General features: G+C 35.7%; 1 protein-coding gene across 1 annotated transcript in view; it reads left to right on the top strand.

Moving 5' to 3' along the window:
• LOC127880289 (girdin-like) overlaps window positions 1-21,868 on the top strand; it is a 163,806-nt gene that overhangs the window by 54,872 nt on the left and 87,066 nt on the right. The window contains exons 14-24 of the mRNA XM_052427637.1: window positions 181-246; window positions 662-823; window positions 1,479-1,558; window positions 2,735-2,831; window positions 5,341-5,361; window positions 9,122-9,207; window positions 10,820-10,883; window positions 11,694-11,828; window positions 17,177-17,244; window positions 17,800-17,927; window positions 21,204-21,381. Of these exons, the coding sequence (XP_052283597.1) occupies window positions 181-246; window positions 662-823; window positions 1,479-1,558; window positions 2,735-2,831; window positions 5,341-5,361; window positions 9,122-9,207; window positions 10,820-10,883; window positions 11,694-11,828; window positions 17,177-17,244; window positions 17,800-17,927; window positions 21,204-21,381 (1,085 nt within the window). The remainder of the gene's footprint in view (window positions 1-180; window positions 247-661; window positions 824-1,478; window positions 1,559-2,734; window positions 2,832-5,340; window positions 5,362-9,121; window positions 9,208-10,819; window positions 10,884-11,693; window positions 11,829-17,176; window positions 17,245-17,799; window positions 17,928-21,203; window positions 21,382-21,868) is intronic.

Here is a 21,868-nt window from a genome sequence, read left to right on the forward strand (position 1 = left end):
TCTTAGATTGCATATAAAAATGATTTTGGCAAATGGTTTGCGAAGGATTTTTTTGTTCAAGAATTTGGTTAATGGGGCTTTAATAACTGCTGATAAGGCTGTTTAGCCAGTCAGTTATTGAAATGAGTTGCATTATGATGATTGTTTAATGATCTATCTGTCTTATTTTCGTTCATTTAGTCTGACGTTCGGCAGTTGAAACAGGAAAAATCAAAAGCAGACGACAAAGTGCAGGAACTTGAAATCGTAAGGAACTCTCCAATATCATTATCATGTTTGTGATTCCATATTATTTTGAAACATGATATATTAATTGCAATTGAATTAAAAACAATTGTTTAAATTTGCTCCAAGACACAAAACTTGTATTCCAAAGCCTCATGTTAAATTTCTTCTAGTTTTCATCTTAATAACATTCAAAATATTTTACCAAAATGGCCTGTTGTAAACATGTTTTTAAGCATATACTATGTATAACCTTTGACTGATGCAATTTTTGTGTGTGACATGCTTATTATTTGAATCTCCTTGCCATCTTTTTTTAAAAACTGGAAAAAGCAAGAAAATACCATAGGAATAAAATAATAATAGATAATACAATAATATAAAATCATAAAATAGTGAAAGGTTTTTCCAAATGTCATTTAAATATTTTTTTCAGAAACTGGAGAAAGCCAACCAGGACGTGCGAGAGACGGCCACTACAAAGCAGCAAGAGATAGACATGTTGAAGGCGGCCTGTGACCGCATGTCAGCTGGAGCAACCAAGAAGGAGGCGGAGTTACAGCATATGACTGACAGGCTGCAGCAGCTAGAGACACAGGTAGGCAGGGTCTAATGGCACCACAGGTAGGCAGGCTCAGGCCTAATGTATGTGCGTAAAGTGTCATCCCAGATTGGCTTGTGCAGACAGCCCAGGCAAACTTTGGACGACACATTCTGCTTTAGTGTAATTTTTTGTTTAAGAGAAAGTCTCGAGTAAACAAAAATCCAGAGAAGGGGAAAGTGTCGTCCTAGATTAGTCTGTGCGGACTGCACATGCCAATCTGGATGACACTTAACGCACATGTCTTAAGCCCAGTTTTCAAAAAACGAGGCTAATTTGAGTCACTGTGCTATAGTCAGTGGACAGGTCCATTTTCATTTTGTGCAGATTAAAACTTAATATATGTTTGTGCAATTATAATGAAATCTGCAAGGTATCAACAGGCATACAAGTTTAATTTTAAGTTTTCTTTTGGTCTACATGATCTTCTTGTTCTTGAGTTAATCCTCATCAGGCTATACATCCGAGTTGTAGTGATTTCAATCTTTGTTTCCTAAAGTACAGTAGTTTATAAAAGAAAACCTAGCTAGTTAGTGGGTTTCTAAATTAAGTTTTGACAAAATTGTAAAAGTATTGTATGTAATTGCATAAGTTCATACCTGTAAAAAAGATGTAAGTTTAAATAAAAGCTTAAGAAAGTGTTATGTTCCAGAATGAGCGTTTAAAGGAAGACCTCCGCAGCTACAAAGATGAGTGTGAGCAACTGGGAGACCGAGTTGAAGATATCAAGAAGTATGTATCGGAAATAACTGGTCTTTGTTTCTTTTGGAAAAAGGTGTTTTTAGCTCGGCTGTTTTCGGAGAAAACCCGAGGTATTGTCATAGCCTGCTCGTCGTGTCGTGTCCGTCGTCTGCGTTGTGCTAAAACCTTAACATTTTGTCAAGGTTTTGAACATTGGCTCTAAAAAAAAAGTGCTTCAACCTACAACTTTGAAACTTAATATGTAGCTGCTCCTTGATGAGTTCTACATGCCAGACCCATTTTTGGGTCACTAGGTCAAAGGTCAAGGTCACTGTGACCTAAAAAATTCAGACAAGCTTTCATCTATTCAAAACCCCAGCCGAGCGTGGCACCCGTTATGCGGTGCTCTTGTTTTCAGTATATGATTATTATTTATTTTATTGAAATAAAATGGTATGTTATTGTATGAAGTTTCAAATTTATAAGTGGATTTCATCACTCAAACCCTATATAAAAATTGTTTGATCTCCTAATGGCATGTTATTTTATGTTTAAACTACACAAGGGGCATGTGTGTTTTCACCAGCCAACAAAGTGATCAGTATAAAATAATACTTTTATGCCCCAGGTAGTGTGGCATTTATCATTCAGACTGTCCGTCCGGCATTCCATTTTCTTGAGGCATTTTAAGCATTGTTTTCTGATATTTAGCTGATTTTTGGTATGCGAGTCTTCCTACGTGACTTACAGATTAAGTGTGAGTTTTGTTCCGGTTCATTGATTTTTGGAGAAGTTGTGGGCCTTGGTTTTAGACATTTTCTCTATGACAAACACACCTTGTGTTTGTTATAGTTGTAATGCTAATATATGATAAAGTTCCATACAAATTAGACAGCAGGTTATTGAGGTAAAATAGTCCAATTTCAGTATGTGATGTGATGTGTGCACTATATTTAAGAATTACAAAGAATATAAAGAATTTATTTTCTGCTCTGCAGTTGATAGTGTGTGTCTTTATTTGCTGAGTGGATGTTGGTCAAACATTCATAGTTAATTGACCTTAACTCATAGATAAATGTAAAGAAAAGGAATTTTGGCTGTGATGTATTTCTGCAGAATAATGGCCCTTTGTCTTTTCCATTATGGAATATGTTGTCACACAATTTTGGCGCTTAGGGATGAGGGTTAAACAAATTAAATTATGAGCATCCAATGGTAATGTTTCAGATTGAAGGATGAAAATCGCAGACTCTTACAAGAGAAAGCAGAGAACGAGCAGGTGATCAAATTGTTGGAGACGCAGAAAGAAGTCCTGTCTAAAAGTGTAAGGGATTCACGTGCTTATTTTGAGCTGCTTATCTCACTTGATACGATCCATGAAGAAGCATAAGTGTGGGCATTTGCTGTGGTGTGTGTAGTTGTGTGTAGTTGGGTGTAGTAGGGTTACATGATGGGTTTAGTTGTATATGTTTCTCGGTAAGGCAAGATATAGTGATATATTGAATCCAAAAGATGGCATTAAATATATAGCATTAATGCATTTTCCATTGCATGGAAAATAAATTGTGTAGAATATTCACAGAAAACAGATAAATCTTAGGTTTAAGTGTATTGATAGATTGTTTACGTGTTTAAAATAATTTTATGTCTATATTTGTTCAAGTTCATTGTTTATGAAGTTCTGTTAAAATTAAATTTTATATGCAAACCTACTTAAATATGGTTCTCAACTTTAATATACAATTATCTTTATTCTGCAATACAATTGAAAACTAGATCAAATGCATCAAAGTTGTGAATGTCCACTTTCTATAACCCATCATGTGACCCCTTTGTTTTTTTGGTAAAGTTACATTGAATTGTGCTTCTATCAAAAGATCATTTTCAATTTATCTATTTGTGAAATTGTAAATGTAGCAAGAAAATGAGAAATTGAAAAAATATGTTATTTACTGCAGTTTGAATTTCATGTACAACTTGCGACACTCACCGCCTAGACAGGATTTTCGTTAAGAAGAGACTTCTTTAAACATAAAATTGTAAAGGGAAAAGTGTAGTCGGTGATAAGTCTGTGTGGTCTGCTTTTTCATCTCGAATAATAATTTAAGCTCATGCATTTAGCCTGGGTTTTTAAAAAGAGCTGCTAAATTATAAACTTGTCATTTGGTAATTAAACTTATCTGAGTCACCTGTTGGTAATCTGCTTTGTTGTCCAAATATATGGGGGGGGGGGGAATCATTTTCTTGTAAAATTAATATTTATCATCCATTGTGGTCTGGTTTGAAGTGTAAAGGCTATTTTAGCTCGGCTGTTTTCGGAGAGGTATTGTCATAGCCAGCTTGTTGTCTGGCATCTGGGGTCCGGTGTCTGCCGTGCTTAAACCTTGACATTTTGCTCTAAAATCTAAGTGCTTCCACCTACAACTTTGAAACTTCATAATTAGATGCACCTTGATGAGTTCTACACGCCACACCTATTTTTGGGTCACTAGGTCAAAGGTCAAGGTAACTGTGACCTCTAAAAAAATTAATTCTGACAAGCTTTCATTTATTCAAGACTGCACCCACAGCTGAGCGTTGGCACCCATTATGCGGTGCTCTTGTTTTAATCCGTATTTAAAGTAAAGCAAAAGGTCTAATTTACACAAAATTTCTGCACACAAATAATGTGTTGTTTGTGGCATATTTCTACTGGTTATTTGTTATCTAAAAACGCATGTTTGTAAGAAAGACGATACTAAATTGCAGAATCTTGGATGATAATTGATATATACATCTTAATTAAATATTAATTGAATAAGAAATAATAATTATAAAAAGTTATGGTAGAGTTTTCATTATAGAAACTCTTTAAGAAAATAAAAATGCATATTTCTGAATTGTAGCTGTTTAATATATTTCTTCTTTATTGTGTAATATTTTTAACCAGGTTTTCCGAAGGAAAAAACTGGTTATTAGATTGGCGAATGCGGGCGGGCTGGCTGGCTGGCTGGCTGGCTGGCGGGCTGGCGGGCGGGCGGAACAAGCTTGTCCGGGCCATAACTTTGTCGTTCATTGTGAGATTTTAAAATCATTTGGCACATTTGTTAACCATCATTAGACGGTGTGTCGCGCAAAAAAATTACGTCAATATCTCCAAGGTCAAGGTCACACTTTGAGTTCAAAGGTAAAAAATAGCCATAAATGAGCTTGTCTGGGCTATAACTATGTCATTCATTATGAGATTTTAAAATCATTTGGCACATTTGTTCACCATCATGGGACGGTGTGTCGCACGAAAGAATCACGTCAATATCTCCAATGTCAAGGTCGCCACGAATAAAAATAGATTTATTTTAAAACAAACTTACAAAGGGGGTTAATTTTGTTTGTTCATTTCAAAAGTTCAGTTTGAGTTGTCTCCCTTTATCAGATTTTTTTTCACAATGAAAACCTGGTTTTGTGACAATTTTGTCCCTTGTTTGTTATAATCTTATATTTCTATTTAGAATTTAGCAGAAGATTATCCATTTGCCAAATGTATGTTTTGTGTTATGCTGAATACTGACGATGTACAATCAGATTTTTTTAAAGTTTAAATAAAAAGGTTAGAGTGTAATGACTGAATCTCATGACTGAAAGAACTATTTGTATAAAATCATTTTGTGATTTTGCATTAGAATTGTAAAAATTCCCAGAGACTCCGTTTATAAAAAACAAAATCAATGATTGTAAGAAAAATACGGATGACCTTAAAAAGATCAACTTGTTTTAATTGTCTGCACATTTATAAGTGGGTGGGTGTCAAAGTTATGTATTTTCAAGTTGAAGTTCACTATAAATATTTGTTGCAGGATGATAAACGCAAACTAGAGGTATTTGATTTATTGCAGTAAGGGGAATTAATCCCTGCAAGCTTTTTTACGCATAGTGTTAAGGCTCTTTGTCACAGATTATTGATTAGTATTGATAAATACGCATCCATATACATGTAGATCTGAAGTGCTATAGATTATATGTGGCATATATTTATACGAGCTGGGTTATGTGAAAATGGGTCTTGTGCCATATGTGGCCAGTGTAGGTCCTGACAAGACTGCACATTTGCACAGTCTGGTCTGGGGTTACCCTGTCCGCGAATGAGACCACGAAACCTTGCATGACTTTGTAGTGGTGAGGGTAGCTCCTGACAAGACTGCACATTTGCACAGTCTGGTCTGGGGTTACCCTGTCCGCGAATGAGACCACGAAACCTTGCATGACTTTGTAGTGGTGAGGGTAGCTCCTGACAAGACTGCACATTTGCACAGTCTGGTCAGGGGTTACCCTATCCGCTAATGAGACCACGAAACCTTGCATGACTTTGTAGTGGTGAGGGTAGCTCCTGACAAGACTGCACATTTGCACAGTCTGGTCTGGGGTTACCCTGTCCGCTAATGAGACCACGAAACCTTGCATGACTTTGTAGTGGTGAGGGTAGCTCCTGACAAGACTGCACATTTGCACAGTCTGGTCAGGGGTTACCCTATCCGCTAATGAGACCACGAAACCTTGCATGACTTTGTAGTGGTGAGGGTAGCTCCTGACAAGACTGCACATTTGCACAGTCTGGTCAGGGGTTACCCTATCCGCTAATGAGACCACGAAACCTTGCATGACTTTGTAGTGGTGAGGGTAGCTCCTGACAAGACTGCACATTTGCACAGTCTGGTCAGGGGTTACCCTGTCCGCTAATGAGACCACGAAACCTTGCTTGACTTTGTAGTGGTGAGGGTAGCCCCTGACAAGACTGCAAATGTTTGGATTTAGGCGCATTTTTGCATTACGTGGCTTATATATTTATAAAAAAAAGCTTAATTGGTTATTGCAGCTATATCACATGTATATCATTAGCCCTTATTACGTACATGTAACAATAAATCTGCTTACAAGTAGGGCAGCAGTTTTTGTAAATAACATGTTTTAAACTCACAATCATTATAAATTGATTAGACTGATATACTCTTTTGTCAGCTTTTAAATATTTTATAAAAGAATTGTGCACTTAACTTGTAATCACTTATTATGATAACTACAATAATTAAGGCTAATTTAGAATTATGAAAAAAGAAGCATTGTGATAAAAAAATTCTCTTTGCAAGTAGCTGTGACAAGGCTTGTATTGCAGTATGATGCTCTATTTTGTCAAGGCTAGTGGGGTTTATTCATATGCCAATGAATTATAATTGTTTAATGATTCAGTACTAAATAATGATTATTGATCAAGCAATTAGAAGAAAAAAGTTGCACACATTTATTTAGATTTAACATAGTTGTTTGTGTTTGCCATAGAAAGGTTTGGTCCCATAGCAACATCTAGAAACGCAGAATAATGAACATTTTGGAGGAAATGTTTTGTTTCTATAGTAAATGCATTGTTTAGTTCCAATATATAAACAATAAACTGTTTTATTATTTACTAATACAATAGTTCTAATTAATGTGTTGTAAATTATATTGTTCCCATAATATCACCTTTAAAATGCTGCATTTTATCAATGAACTATTTTCATGCTAGTAAATAGATGTTTGGGTGTTTTTTGCAAGTAAAGTGTTTTTATATGTACTTTGATTTCAAGTAGTTTTTTATGACAGTCTGTAACGAGCTAAATGCCTTTGAATGATGTTTAATGTGAATGTTTACATTTTTTTCAAAATTCATATTTAACCCATAACCTGGAATATTAGATAAAAATTAGGTTGAAATGATGATTGTTGTAGTTTCCAGTCAGAATTGTTATGACTTAAATATGTTAATGATTGTAGTTTCTACAAAAGCAAAAGTGAAAATTGATGCAATGTCTTATAATATTTGATTAAAGATAATTATGGAGGAATAAATTTAATAAATCCTTGTATGTGTTTGTTTAATTCCTTTTTATCTTATTATTTGAAATATCTGTTGTTGAGTCTTTGAAGGCTTTTCAAAAGATTGGAAAGTTTAAACAATCAATAATTTTGTTCGGCCTGTTAAACTGTAATTAACTTTTTACATTTAGGCTGTTATTAAATTCAAGGACTCAGTGATATGTTTGCATTAGATGACATTGAGTATCAAAGTTTACATGAAGTGGGACAAAGTGATATTGGAATTTCTTTATGATAAAGAATTACTTTAGTTCAATGAAAGCCTATCAAAGATCAAACACAATTAAATGTCAATGGAGGCCCTTCAATTAAAACTTTTGGGCTCATCAAATTCATTTAAAACAGGTTTTTAGTTTTTAATTCTTTAAATGTTTTAAAACAATTCTTTTTAATTTTGTAAAGGCTAAATTTTCTTTATTTTAACGTGTTTCAAATTTCTATTTTTAGCTTATTTCTAATAATAGAAAATAACTGTTTGAACCCCTTCCAAGGCCTCATAATTGTGTCTCTAGACCCTTGTTATCTTTAATCAAATATTTATAAATTAGGACATAAATAAAATGCTATGTTACAGTATGAATTGACATGAAATGATTGTTAGTTTCAGGGTTTTTCATCACTTTGATTGATGTTTAAATTTATTAAGTATAATAAATTGGTAGTGTTAAATCATTCAGATCAATTGAAGTGTTCCTTTGCAAATTTGCATATTGTCATATGTTTTATATTAATTGTAGAAGAGATACTCTTGTGATTGTATTGCATCTGCTTGTTTATTTTGTATATAATATTTCAAGTAAAGCTACTATAATTTTATATACAATGTATTTAAAAACATTCATTTTCAAGGTGTCATTCCAACAATGTTTTAAAACCTTGGGTCAATATAATGACACTTGCATTCATGTTTCAAGTTGGATTATCTATATCCTGATTTGTTTGTTTTTGAGTGTACAATCTTTTGTGAAAGTGTTCATTGGTTTATTGCAATATTTACCTAGCTATTAGATTTTTCCATTATTGTTAGATAAACCTGTGGCTGCTATTTTCTTGTTAAACTGGTTAGGCTATGTGGTATAATTTTTTTGAACAATAGATAGATATATCAACTCTTTTCAGCTTAATTTCAAGAAGTTCTGATTAATTTTTTATGGGTTCAAGATGATTTTTTATATTTCAGAATCTGTGCCCAAAGATAAAAAGCTATCAGTGCTTGAAATTTATGTCTGTACACAAAAATATAGCATTTATTGTTTTAACCATTACTTTTTTTGGTTTGCATTATTATGAACCGTTTGAAAATATTGATGTAAAATGTTTGTTATATTATTTCCACACCGCTAGAGATTGAATTAAAAAGGGGTCCATTTAGATGTTTTCCCTGAACTGTTCTGCAGCCTGCTTTGTTGTATGATTAAACTTAAGTCCTCTAGTTAAAGATCACCTAGTTTATGATCTGTTCTTATGTTCCATGAACTATTCCATAGCCTTCTTTCTGTATGATTAGAGCAGCGTTCTGGGATAATGGGCCTTAGTGCATGTGTGTAAAGTGTCATCCCATACTGGCCTGTGGAGTCCTCACTAGCTAATCAGGGTCAACACTAATCTGGGGACAATGTTTTAGGCACATGAGTTAAGCCCAGTGTTCACAGACAGATGCTCATTTAACAATGGTCCACTTAAATTTTTCCTGACCTGTTTTCTAATCTGCTTTTTCTTCATTTACAGGCAGCTTCAAGTTCAGAGAAGCTGAAGGACATAGGCAAGCTCACAGACAAAATAGAGCAGTACCGTAGTGACAACGAACACCTCAGGTATGACATAGGCAAGCTCACAGACAAAATAGAGCAGTACCCTAGTGACAACGAACACCTCAGGTATGACATAGGCAAGCTCACAGACAAAATGGAGCAGTACCATAGTGACAATGAACACCTCAGGTATGACATAGGCAAGCTCACAGACAAAATAGAGCAGTACCGTAGTGACAATGAACACCTCAGGTATGACATAGGCAAGCTCACAGACAAAATAGAGCAGTACCGTAGTGACAACGAACACCTCAGGTAAGCCATAGGCAAGCTCACAGACAAAATTGAGCTGTACAGTGGTGACAATGAACACCTCAGGTATGACATAGGCATGTTCACAGACACAGACAAAATAGAGCAGTACTGTAGTGACAACAAACACCTCAAGTATGACAGGCAAGCTCACAGACAAAATAGAGTAGTATCATAGTGACAACAAACATCTCAGTTATGACATAGGCAAGCTCACAGACAAAAAAGAGCTGTACAGTGGTGACAACGAACACCTCAGGTATGACATAGGCAAGCTCACAGACAAAATTGAGCTTACAGTGGTGACAACGAACACCTCAGTTATGACATAGGCAAGCTCACAGACAAAATTGAGCAGTACTGTAGTGACAACAAACATCTCAGTTATGACATAGGCAAGCTCACAGACAAAATAGAGCAGAACCGTAGTGACAACGAACACCTCAAGTATGCTACAGTAAGGTTCTTTTTAAATCTACTTGTAACTTGCTTCCTGAACTTTAAATAGTTGTTTTGTTTATATGATTTGTTGACAACAAACATCTCAAGAATGACATAGGAAATCTCACAGACAAAATTGAGCTGTACAGTGGTGACAACGAACACCTCAGGTATGACATAGGCAAGCTCACAGACAAAATTGAGCTGTACAGTGATGACAACGAACAACTCAGTTATGACATAGGCAAGCTCACAGACACAGACAAAATAGAGCAGTAATGTAGTGACAACAAACACCTCAAGTATGACATAGGTAAGCTCACAGACAAAATAGAGCTGTACAGTGGTGACAACGAACACCTCAGGTATGACATAGGCAAGCTCACAAACAAAATTGAGCTGTACAGTGGTGACAACGAACACCTCAGTTATGACATAGGTAAGCTCACAGACACAGACAAAATAGAGCAGTACTGTAGTGACAACAAACACCTCAAGTATGACATAGGCAAGCTCACAGACAAAGTAGAGCTGTACAGTGGTGACAACGAACACCTCAGGTATGACATAGGCAAGCTCACAGACAAAATTGAGCTGTACAGTGGTGACAATGAACACCTCAGTTATAACATAGGCGAGCTCACAGACAAAATAGAGCAGTACTGTAGTGACAACAAACATCTCAGTGATGACATAGGCAAGCTCACAGACAAAATAGAGCAGTACTTAAGTGACAACAAACATCTCAGTTATGGCATAGGCAAGCTCACAGACAAAATAGAGCAGAACCGTAGTGACAACGACCACTTCAAGTATGCTACAGTAAGGTTATTTTTTAATGTATTTGTAACTTGCTTCCTGAACTTTAAATTGTTGTTTTGTTTATATGATTTGTTGAACATGTTTTTGTTGTGTCTTTCAGGAACCGAATCTTGGAGTTAGAAAAGGTTAGAGACAATCTGATTGCCCAGAAAGAGGAATTGTTGGTATGTGAATGTTTTGACATTTCTTTTAATTGCTATAATATATGATGGAATTAAGTTCATATCAGATTAGATACATATGTGTAAATTTGTAAAATGTAGTGACTTTAGTTATTCATTCAATTGTTATTGATGTCCACACTTACCTTTCATCTTTTGTTACTTAATCCAATCGAGTTCTACGCTAGGTATTTTATGAGAACAAATTTGTAATGAACTCATCTGTTGTTTTTTTAATGAACAGATTTAATGCTTTTATTTGTACATAGTGTAAAGCTTTATTGCACTGTTCTGTTTGTGCAGGAAAATTATCCAAGGTATCTTGTGCTATTACTTATTCCCTTTGTCCCATTCCAATATGTGAATACTTTTTGCCATCTGTTTGTGTCGATTCCCCATGCATCAATACGTATTGCCATATCCTGTGGGTAAATTCATAATCCCTTCTTCCATTATCTTAAGATATATACTTACTATTATCTTGTCTTGTCTTGCCCCTATTCCAATTAGGCAATATTTCTCCACTATCCCATTCACTTTAATTAAATATTCATTCTTTTCTCTTAATTCCCTAGAATAAAACTCATTTCCCTCTACTTATTTACTTTAGGTTAACAATTCCTGTCTCCCTATACCCTTTAGCCAAATGATTTTTTTCCCTGTCAACATTTCCTTTTGGCAAATTTATATTCACTTCTCCCCATTCCTAATTAAAGTTCATTACTAATTCCCTTCCCCATATTTGTGATAGGCAAGCACTTATTCATTTCTCAACATTGCTGATGCTGATTCCCTTCTCCCCATTCCCTACAGGCCAACAGTGAGCTGATGTACAAGAAGCCCCAGCTAGATGATTTAGAAGCCAAGATAGAGGAGCTACGTGAGGCCAACAGGCAGCTGAGGGAGATCAATGAACAGGTCAATGAGAAGGCAGAGGCCTTGCAACAGGTAACAACTGGGGCTCATGTAGGGTGAGGGAGAAGGCAGAATTAATGGGCTAAGGTGGGCTTCAGAGTTTGGGGTGGGGACCGGTTAGGGGGGTGGGGTGTAAATTTGCCATGTCTTATTTAGGCTTAAATTTAATTTTCATGGTTGATCAGCAATTGTACAGTTGTGTAGTTTTGCGCTGGATTTCACAAGGCTTCTGAGGGAGTTTTCCAGTTTTTCAGAAGTGATTTTGTTTAATTATATATACATGTATTTAAAAAAGATTATGTAATATTGGTTCACTTGAGACAAGGATAACATTTTAAACAGCTAAGCAATATTTACCAGTTTAAAAAAATCAATTTATGATAACTTAGAATAACTTTGACATGCCATAGTCTGAGGCTTATTCCACGTGTTTTAAAGCAAAATGATGAACCTTTACTTTGCACTAGATATCCCTTGATTTTTGCCAATTAAACACAGTGCTCACTGTAGTCAAACCTGTCAGCTTTTGTTCAATTTGAATTCAGTCGTTGAGCATAAATTTGATATTGATATTTAAAAGCGGAAAAATGTAACTTCTGCCTGACTAAAAATGTGAATATGAACACGCCTTGTTTCCCTTGTGTTTGCTATATGCAGAGATTACTGGCTCATGCTTATCGCAAACACTGTATACTCCTTGTATTGTTGGGATATTTACAGAAAGAGCTATCATCAGTCTCCCTCCCTGATTCATTCATTCTTGTTCCTCAACATTTAATCATTCGACATGAGATTGTGAGTATGTAACAGAATTTCGTATTGGTCACTGGCGGTTTTGATTGGCTCTTGATCTAACAAAAAGCTGTCTTCCATATGGTAAGACAACTTTGAATCAAAGAAACTTCAAAAATATAATCAAGAATAAAGTAATGCCAAAATGTTTATAGGTTGTTTTAAATGCTTTTGTTCATGTCTGTCAAGGCCACTGTTATTCACGTGGAATTCTGTTACAAAATGCATGAAACATAATGTTATTGTACATTTTTAGCTCATCTATTTTTTGAAAAAAAATTATGAGCTATTGTCATCACCTTGGCGTCGGCGTTGGCGTTGGCGTTGGCGTTGGCGTTGGCGTTGGCGTCGGCGTCCGGTTAAGTTTTGCGTTTAGGTCCACTTTTCTCAGAAAGTATCAATGCTATTGCATTCAAACTTGGTACACTTACTTACTATCATGAGGGGACTAGGCAGGCAAAGTTAGATAACTCTGGCGTGCATTTTGACAGAATTATGTGCCCTTTTTATACTTAAAAAATTGCAAATTTTGGTTAAGTTTTGCGTTTAGTTCCACTTTTCTCAGTAAGTATCAATGCTATTGCATTCAAACTTGGTACACTTACTTACTATCATGAAGGGACTGGGCAGGCAAAGTTAGATAACTCTGGCATGCATTTTGACAGAATTATGTGCCCTTTTTATACTTAGAAAATTGACAATTTTGGTTAAGTTTTGTGTTTAGGTCCATTTTATTCCTTAAGCATCAAAGCTATTGCTTTCATACTTGCAACACTTACTGACTATCATAAGGGGACTGTGCAGGCAAAGTAATGTAACTCTGACTGGCATTTTGACAGAATTATGTGCCCTTTTTATACTTAGAAAATTGAAAATTTGATTAAGTTTTGTGTTTAGGTCCACTTTATTCCTACAGTATCAAAGCTATTGCTTTCATACTTGCAAGATTTATGAACTATCATAAGGGGACGGTGCAGGCAAAGTTATGTAACTCTGACTGGCATTTGGACGGAATTATGGGCCCTTTATACTTAGAAAATTGAAAATTTGGTTAAGATTTATGTTTTGGTCACTTTACCCCTAAAGTATCATAGATATTGCTTTCATACTTGGAACACTCACAAACTATCATAAGGGTACAGTAAAAGGACAAGTTGCATAACTCTGGTTGTCATTGTTACGGAATTATGGCCCTTTTTTGACTTAGTAACTTTTAATATATGGTTAAATTTTGTGTTTCGATCCACTCGAAGTATCAAGGCTATTGCTTTCAAACTTCAAATACTTACATGCTATCATGAGGTTACTGTACCTGGCAACTTGAATTTTACTTTGACCTTTGAATGACCTTGACTCTCAAGGTCAAATTATTAAATTTTGCTAAAATTGCCATAACTTCTTTATTTATGATTAGATTTGATTGATACTTTGATGAAACTACTCTTACCTGACATACCACAATAGACTTCACCCAAACCATCCCCCGTGCCCTCCCCCCCCCTCCCCCCCCTCCCCCCCCCCCCCCCTAATTTTTTTTTTTTTTTTTTTTTTTTTTATAAGATCATCTCACAAATGACCACCACACCCTCACACTATACCCCCACCCCACCCCCCCCACCCCCCCCCCCCCAAATTTTTTTTTGATTTTTTTTTTTTTTTTTTTTTTTTTTTAAGATCATCTCACAAATTATCACCACACCCTCACACTATACCCCCCCCCCCCCCGATTTTTTTTATTTTTTTATTTTTTTTTTCGCTTTTTTGGAAGATAATGTAATAAATGTCCACAACCCCACACTATACACCCCTCTTCACTCCACTCCTCCCTCCTTTGTGATTGAAAATGAGAGTCCCTTCACCTTTAAAAAGAAAATAGATGAGCGGTCTGCACCCGCAAGGCGGTGCTCTTGTTTCATTTGAGTTGTGAGAATAATAATTGTATGATATGAATGTAATTTTGTTATGCTCCCGGTAGGGTGGCATGTAGCAGTCGCACTGTCTGTCTGTCCGCCTGCTCGTCCGTCTGTCCACCCAGCATCTATTTTTTGGAGTTTTTTTATGAAACTCTTGCAGATATTAAGCTGATGTTTGGTATGTGAGTCTACCTAAATGACTCACCGATGAAGTGTCAGTTTTGTTACAGGCAATTGATTTTTTTGCAAAGTTATGGGCCTTGGACTAATTTTTTTCTCTATAACAATTTTTTTCCAGAGTTTTTGATGAAACACTTAAAGATATTTAGCAGATTTTTGTTGTGTTAGTCAGACTACATGACTTACAGATTAAGTGTGAGTTTGGTTACAGTCCATTGACTTTAAGCAAAGTTATGGGCCTTGGATTTCACTTTTTTTTTTCAAATAGCTGCTGTGTGGTTTCAGAGCGCAGTAGGGGGCATTGTGTTTCACAAACACAGGTCTTGTTGAATTTATTTTATATTAACAGTGTGTCAAGTAATTGAAGTTATAATGTTTTAAAATTAAACATATTTAAGTCTGCTTGATGCTTTTAATATGCTTACATTAGCTGATAATCTAGTAAACTGTTATACATGAATTTTAGGAATTTAAGATATTGAATATGTCAGTTCACAGGCAAAATAGTAAATGTTTTGCTTGTTTTGTTGTCCCCTACCAGTTTCACCGGAGGGGACTTATGGTTTGCGCTCTGTGCGTCTGTCAGTCTGTCTGTCACACTTTTCTGGATCTTGCGATAACTTTAAAAGTTCTTAATATTTTTTCATGAAACTTGAAAAATGGATAGATGGCAATAAGGACATTATGCACGTCATTTCATTTTGTTCCTACGTCAAAAATTTTGGTTGCTATGGCAACAATTATATAAAAAAATTATTATTTCTTACAATGATGGAGCCGGTAGGGGACATATATTGCTTGACAATAGTCTTGTTATTTTAATTTCTGTAGTATGATCATAAGTTATTTTTCATTCATGCAATCTGTCCCGCCGTCCATTCATGCAAAGATTTGTCCCAAAATTTTGAAAAAATGATGCTTGTTCTGTAAGTTTACAATAGATGTTACAATTCTAGCTTTGTTTGTCCAAAACTTACCATCACATGTCCATTAAATTCATGTGTTGAACTTGACATCTTATAAGCAATATGTTGATTTTGTAACGCTTTTATGCCATTGTGTTTTCAAGACCGTCATCGCTAATTGCAGTCAATATATGTTTCATCATTTCCAATAATTGATAATCGGCTTCTCATAAAAGCCAACTGGATTTGTGTTTTATGGCTTATCAAGCTCAACCGTATTTATATAATTTGTGTTATACCACCTAAGCTATAGATGAGCATATATCATCCTTTAAAACAATTAAATTTGAACGTTAGTAATTTAGTTAGTCACTTAAATACAGTGTCCATTTATTCATCCTATAAATTTACTTTACTCGTCTTTCCAGAAAATAATCGGTTCATGTTGCATTCAATCTTAATTAAATTTACTTGTTGTTTCATAAAAAAAGTGCCAGATGCGCTCACATCACAAAGATTCCTTACATGACCCATCACTAGGTGGAAAATGTCCTATAAATTTTTATGAAATGTCACCACTTTACCCCTGAAAATTTATGTAATGTCTGATGTTTTGTAATGTACCTTACAACCAGATGTCTGATAGACACCATTATTAGCCAAAAATAAAAGAAGACTGAAATAATTGACTGACATATTTTGTAAAAAACAACAACACACTTGTATACTTTAAACTGTCAAATTTTCTCAATTTTAAACTAGGTAGACAGGGTTTTTACTAACTCGTATGCAATGTATTGAAGTGATAATTTGTTGACCTAAGTTGTTCCAAGACCAGTTAATGTTTCTATTTAGATTGCAACTATGAGAAATAGCATAAACATTCTTTTTGGTCATCTACACCATGCAACTCTTCCTATCCTAAGTGAAAATCTGATAACCATAACCAAGATTCATGCTATGGGTTGCAACTTTCCAGCAGGGCAATGGGACACAGGGAATGAAGCTGTTGCAAAATGCTTTTGAGCAACTTCCCCCTAGAAATCTTCTCAAAGACTTTGTAAGAATTTGTATGGGTGGAATGTAAGACTATGTATGGGTGAAATATGCGGGGCTTGGTTAAAAAAAGTTATGTTGTCAAATTGTCTGATTTAACGGTTAAACAATCATAGGTATAACACATGTCATTGTACTCATATTTAATTAGCATGTTATGAGTACAGCTACCTGATAATTGTTTTTTGTTTGGTAACTTGTTATTAACAACCTTTAAAAGAGTTTTTGTATGTCTAATGTTTGGTCTGCTTTAAATCTAAAATTTGAAGAAACATTTCATGTAATTATTTTTTTAATATTAAAAGTATCCAGAAATAATACATTATAACTCTTCATACATAGTGTGTACCTTGTTACATAAATGTTAATCTTATGTTATTCATGAAAGTATGAAAAATGTTTAAAAAATCAGTTGAGCTCACAGCCAGCAGCTTTACTTTCATCAAGGGAGCCAACTTTGTATTTTTCAGGAAAACATAACACTAAAAGTACAGATCTGCTTATTTTTAACAAGGGATACTACTTTATGTTTCAGGAGAACGTAACTCTGAAGGATGCGGTGGGTGGCGATGGCTCTCTAGTACCCAGGGTAGAATTGGAGAGGTGAGGTTAAGAATTGCAGTAGTTGGGGCATTCCATACTGACTCGGATTATTATGTACAAGTTAATGTATCAAAGTTGAAAAAGTAAGATTTCTTTTTGAATTTTCTAATGAAATGTTATAGCAAATTATCTACCTCAACAATCTCAGTATATACTCATTTTGTTGGAATACAAAGCAGATTTTTTGGTAAAATAAATATGAAAAAATTTCTTTTTGTAGGGAGAATTTTTTTTTATTCAAGTGCTTGTTATTGCCGGCATCATGAATGAGGCTTGTTCTGGAAAAACTGGGCTGAATGCGTGTGTGTAAAGTTTTGTCCCAGATAAGCATGTGCAGTTGGCACAGGCTAATCAGGGAGGGCACTTAACTTTTTTTTTTGAATTTTTCATTTTAAAGAAGTCTCTTCTGAACTAAAATTTATTATAATCAGAAAGTGTTGTCCCTGATTAGCCTGTGCTGATTTCCAAGGCTTATCTGGGAAGACACTTTACGGACATGAATTAAGCCCAGTTTTCCCATAACATGACTCTGATGATCGTCCATTCTGTTTGCAGGCTGACTCGTGAGAAGGAGCGACTGCAGAGTGACCTTGAACACATGAGACAGGAGCACGAGAACTTGGAGGAGAGGCATCAGCGCTTCATTATACAGTACGGCCATGAGGGGTCCGAGACCATGAAAGGTGAGGCATTTAGACTGGGAATTATGAGACATTTCATGGGAATATGGGTTAAAGCCATTATAATGTTCGCAGTCTGGCCAGGAGCAACCCTGTCTGATAATAAGTTGTGCAAGTTTGCAGTCTCTATAGTAGACAGGGTGGCTCCTGACCAGACGGCATGGATGCGCAGGCTATCCCAAAGATACACTTCCTGCATATTGTATTAGATTCATTTTCATATGACATGCTCATATTAATTCAAATATGAAATTGTATTAGTGAAGACTAGGGCTGTCATGATACGCCGTGAGCGTACCGCGGTATATCGTGGTACGGCAACACTGTATAGCGGTACATACCGCGATATTTTACAGAATATGTATCTGTGAAGAAAACAGCAGAATAACAAGTTTTACAAACTTTATTTAACTCAATAATCAGAAAACACTGGTATCATAGTATGACTAGAAACTGTAATAAACTTGATAGAAGTAGTCATTGTTATTGTTATTCGCGTCTTTTTCTAAAATGTCCGCCATGTTGTTTACAATAGCTGTGACAACGATCTGTGTAAATCGAACGCTTCAAGGGCATGTTTAAAATGCGGAGTCAGCGGGCCCAGTATTGAAAATCCGTAGCGTTCTGACTCTTCCTTGACTTATTCAGAATCTTAAGATAACATGATTGGGAAGTGCCATGCTTTGAACGATCGATATACTAAGGAAAGAAAATAAGAAATAGAATAAACATCTTTTGGATAATTATGAACTTATTTGCAAAGGAAATCGGTATTCCAAAATAGGTACGGACCCATACATCGCCGTATTTTAAACGTGAAAGTTAAACATCTACAAGTGGAAGCGCTTGCTTGACCTGGATATTAACGGATTATTTATTTAGCCCTTTTGAATCGCTTCTACAGTTTTCAAAACGATATCTATATCAAAATAATTATTTTATGTATTTATATCTGTGCTAATATAATAATATTTAAAAAAAACGGTGCGGCAACGCCGTACCGCGGTGCGATTTATTTCACGACATGCTTCGCGATATACCTATATACCGGTGAATCGTGACAGCCCTAGTGAAGACTGCTAGCTAAGTAGCTTGTGTAAAAGACTGCCATGCCTGAGTTTGTCAGATCATTCTAAGCTTTGTCATATTACTTGTGTGGACATTCATTATGATTTATTAAAATTATTGTACTCTCCACATTATAGTAGAGATGGGTTTATTATCCCCCGCCAGAGGTGGAGGGATATTGTTTTGGCGTTGTCCGTCCCTCTGTCCGGCTGTCCGTCCGTCCGTCCGGCACTTTTGTGTCCGGAGCCATATCTTGGAAGTTCTTTGGTGGATTTCATTTAAACTTGGTATGAGTATATATATGCATAAGAGGATGATGCACGCCAAATGGCATTGTACACCATCTGTTAAAAACAGACTTATGGCCCTTTGTATCTTGAAAAAATGCTTTTTAGTGTCCAGAGCCATATCTTGGAAGTTCTTAGGCGGATTTCATTGAAACTTGGTATGAGTATATATATGCATAAGAGGATGATGCACGCCAAATGGCATTGTACACCATCTGTTTAAAACAGACTTATGGCCCTTTGTATCTTGAAAAAATGCTTTTTACTATAGCACTTTTGTGTCCGGAGCCATATCTTAGAAGTGCTTTGTCGGATTTCATTTAAACTTGGTATGAGTATATATATGCATAAGAGGATGATGCACGCCAAATGGCATTGTACACCATCTGTTAAAAACAGACTTATGGCCCTTTGTATCTTGAAAAAATGCTTTTTACTATAGGCATTTATTGTGTCCGGAGCCATATCTTGGAAGCGCTTTGGCGGATTTCTTTGAAACTTGGTATGAATATATTCCCACGACTTATTAATTCACCTAAATAAATTGTGAAGGCTTAAGAACCTTCCTTTGTCTTAGTTTTGTGTTATTGTCCTCCGTCCGTCCATCTATCATTATGTTCATCCGTCCAATTTGCACCCATCCTCAAACAAAGCATATGTTGCGGGGGATACCTTGGGCCTTTCAGGCCCTCTTGTTAGATTCACCATTGGCTTGTCTTTTGGTTAACAGCTAAATACTTTGCAGCAGAAGTCTTCCAACATTTTACAGCAAACAACATTTAAATGTGCTTGAATTGCTACTGATGATGTAACATAGTTTGTGCAGTTTAAAAATATTGCTAGATGTGAAATTATCTGTGCTATTTTTATTATCACTAGTTAAGTATTGCCATCATTGAATGAAGGTCTGTTTAAAACAGAAAAGCATCTTTGGACAGACTGTAAAGTGCTGAACAGGCTGGCTCTGTATTATGTTGGAACGAATCAAATAATAAATTTGGATCATCTTTCTTTTAAAATGTTCACAATAAACTATAATCATATTGTTATATGAGCTTCTTTCTGTTAAAACAGGGCTTAATGCATCTGCATAAAGTATTTTACCACATCAGCCTGTGTAGTCTAAACATGCTAGTTAGGGACAACACTTAATGCCTAAACTGGATTTTGCTAAACAAACTTCTTATAAATTACAAATTCAATAAAAGCAGAAAATATTGTCCCTGATAAGCCTGTGCAGACTGCTCAGGAAAATTGTTTAGGACACTTTATGCACAGACATTAAGCACCATTTTCCCACAGCAAGGCTCATATCATAATTTATCCTGTCTCATGCCTTTAAATCAGCCCGATAACCAGGTAACCTAATATCCCAAAAGATATTAGGCTAGATGACCACGTGGCCTCGAATATCCGTCAGTTGCTCTCGGCGCATGCGCACGCCTGTACTATTTTCTTTTAATAAAATATACTTGTTTTCAATAAAAAAAATTACAAAATACGTGTGAAGTACTGTTTGTTTAAACATTATTATTTTAACAGCATTATTTCGTCTTTGTGTATTGAATTAATAACGATTGACTCGATTTCTGTGTTGTTAAACAAGATGAAAGCTAGCCTAAGCGTTTTGCATGACTTGACGTCACAATGTTTTTTGTTCGTGCGTTTTTTCCCATATTAAATATTTCAACACAAAATACTCAAAAACTAGATATTTTAGAAACATTTCAACAAATGTTGTAAATGTGACAGGATAAGTAGAATAATAGGTTGGTGACGTGGATGGAGAATGGTTATCTGGCTCTTCGGAGTATCTTATCGGGTTCGCCTTCGGCTCACCCGATAACTTCCTCCGACTTGCCAGATAACCATTCTCCATCCATGTCACCCACCTATTATTTTCTATCTGTGCTGACACTTCCAGACAGGGATACCATCAAGAATCTAAACCGAGAGAAAGAGGCCCTTGAGAAGACAGTGGCTCTCATCAATGGGCAGATGCTGCTGGTAGAGGGAGGTAAAAAGCGCCTGGATGATGTAGTGGATGATCTGCAGATAGAGATTGTCTCCCTTAGAAAGCAACTTGAGGAGGCAGAAAAGAAGTAGGTTACACTCAACCATTAAAAGAATAATGACAAGTTTTATTGGCTAGGCGCACAACTATGCTTTATTATGTGTAGTTAATGTAGACTTTGTATAGTTTTGCGCTGATTCCATCCATTATTGGTTCTTCATAGCTTTTGATTTTTTATGTCCCCCACCACTATAGTGGGGGACATATTGTTTTTGCCCTGTCTGTTGGTTTGTTTGTGTGTTTGTTTGTTTGTGTGTTTGAGTCAAACTTTAACATTGGCCATAACTTTTGCAATATTGAAGATAGCAACTTCATATTTGGCATGCATGTGCATCTCATGGAGCTGCACATTTTGAGTGGTGAAAGGTCAAGGTCATCCTTCAAGGTCAAAGGTCAAATATATGGGTAAAAATTGCTTATTTAATGTACACTTGCACCATTGAAGATAGCAACTTGATATTTGGCATACATGTGTATCTCATGTAGCTGCTCATTTTGAGTGGTGAAAGGTGAAG

Source organism: Dreissena polymorpha, chromosome 4, assembly GCF_020536995.1.
Source record: "Dreissena polymorpha isolate Duluth1 chromosome 4, UMN_Dpol_1.0, whole genome shotgun sequence".
NCBI classification, from domain to species: domain Eukaryota; kingdom Metazoa; phylum Mollusca; class Bivalvia; order Myida; family Dreissenidae; genus Dreissena; species Dreissena polymorpha.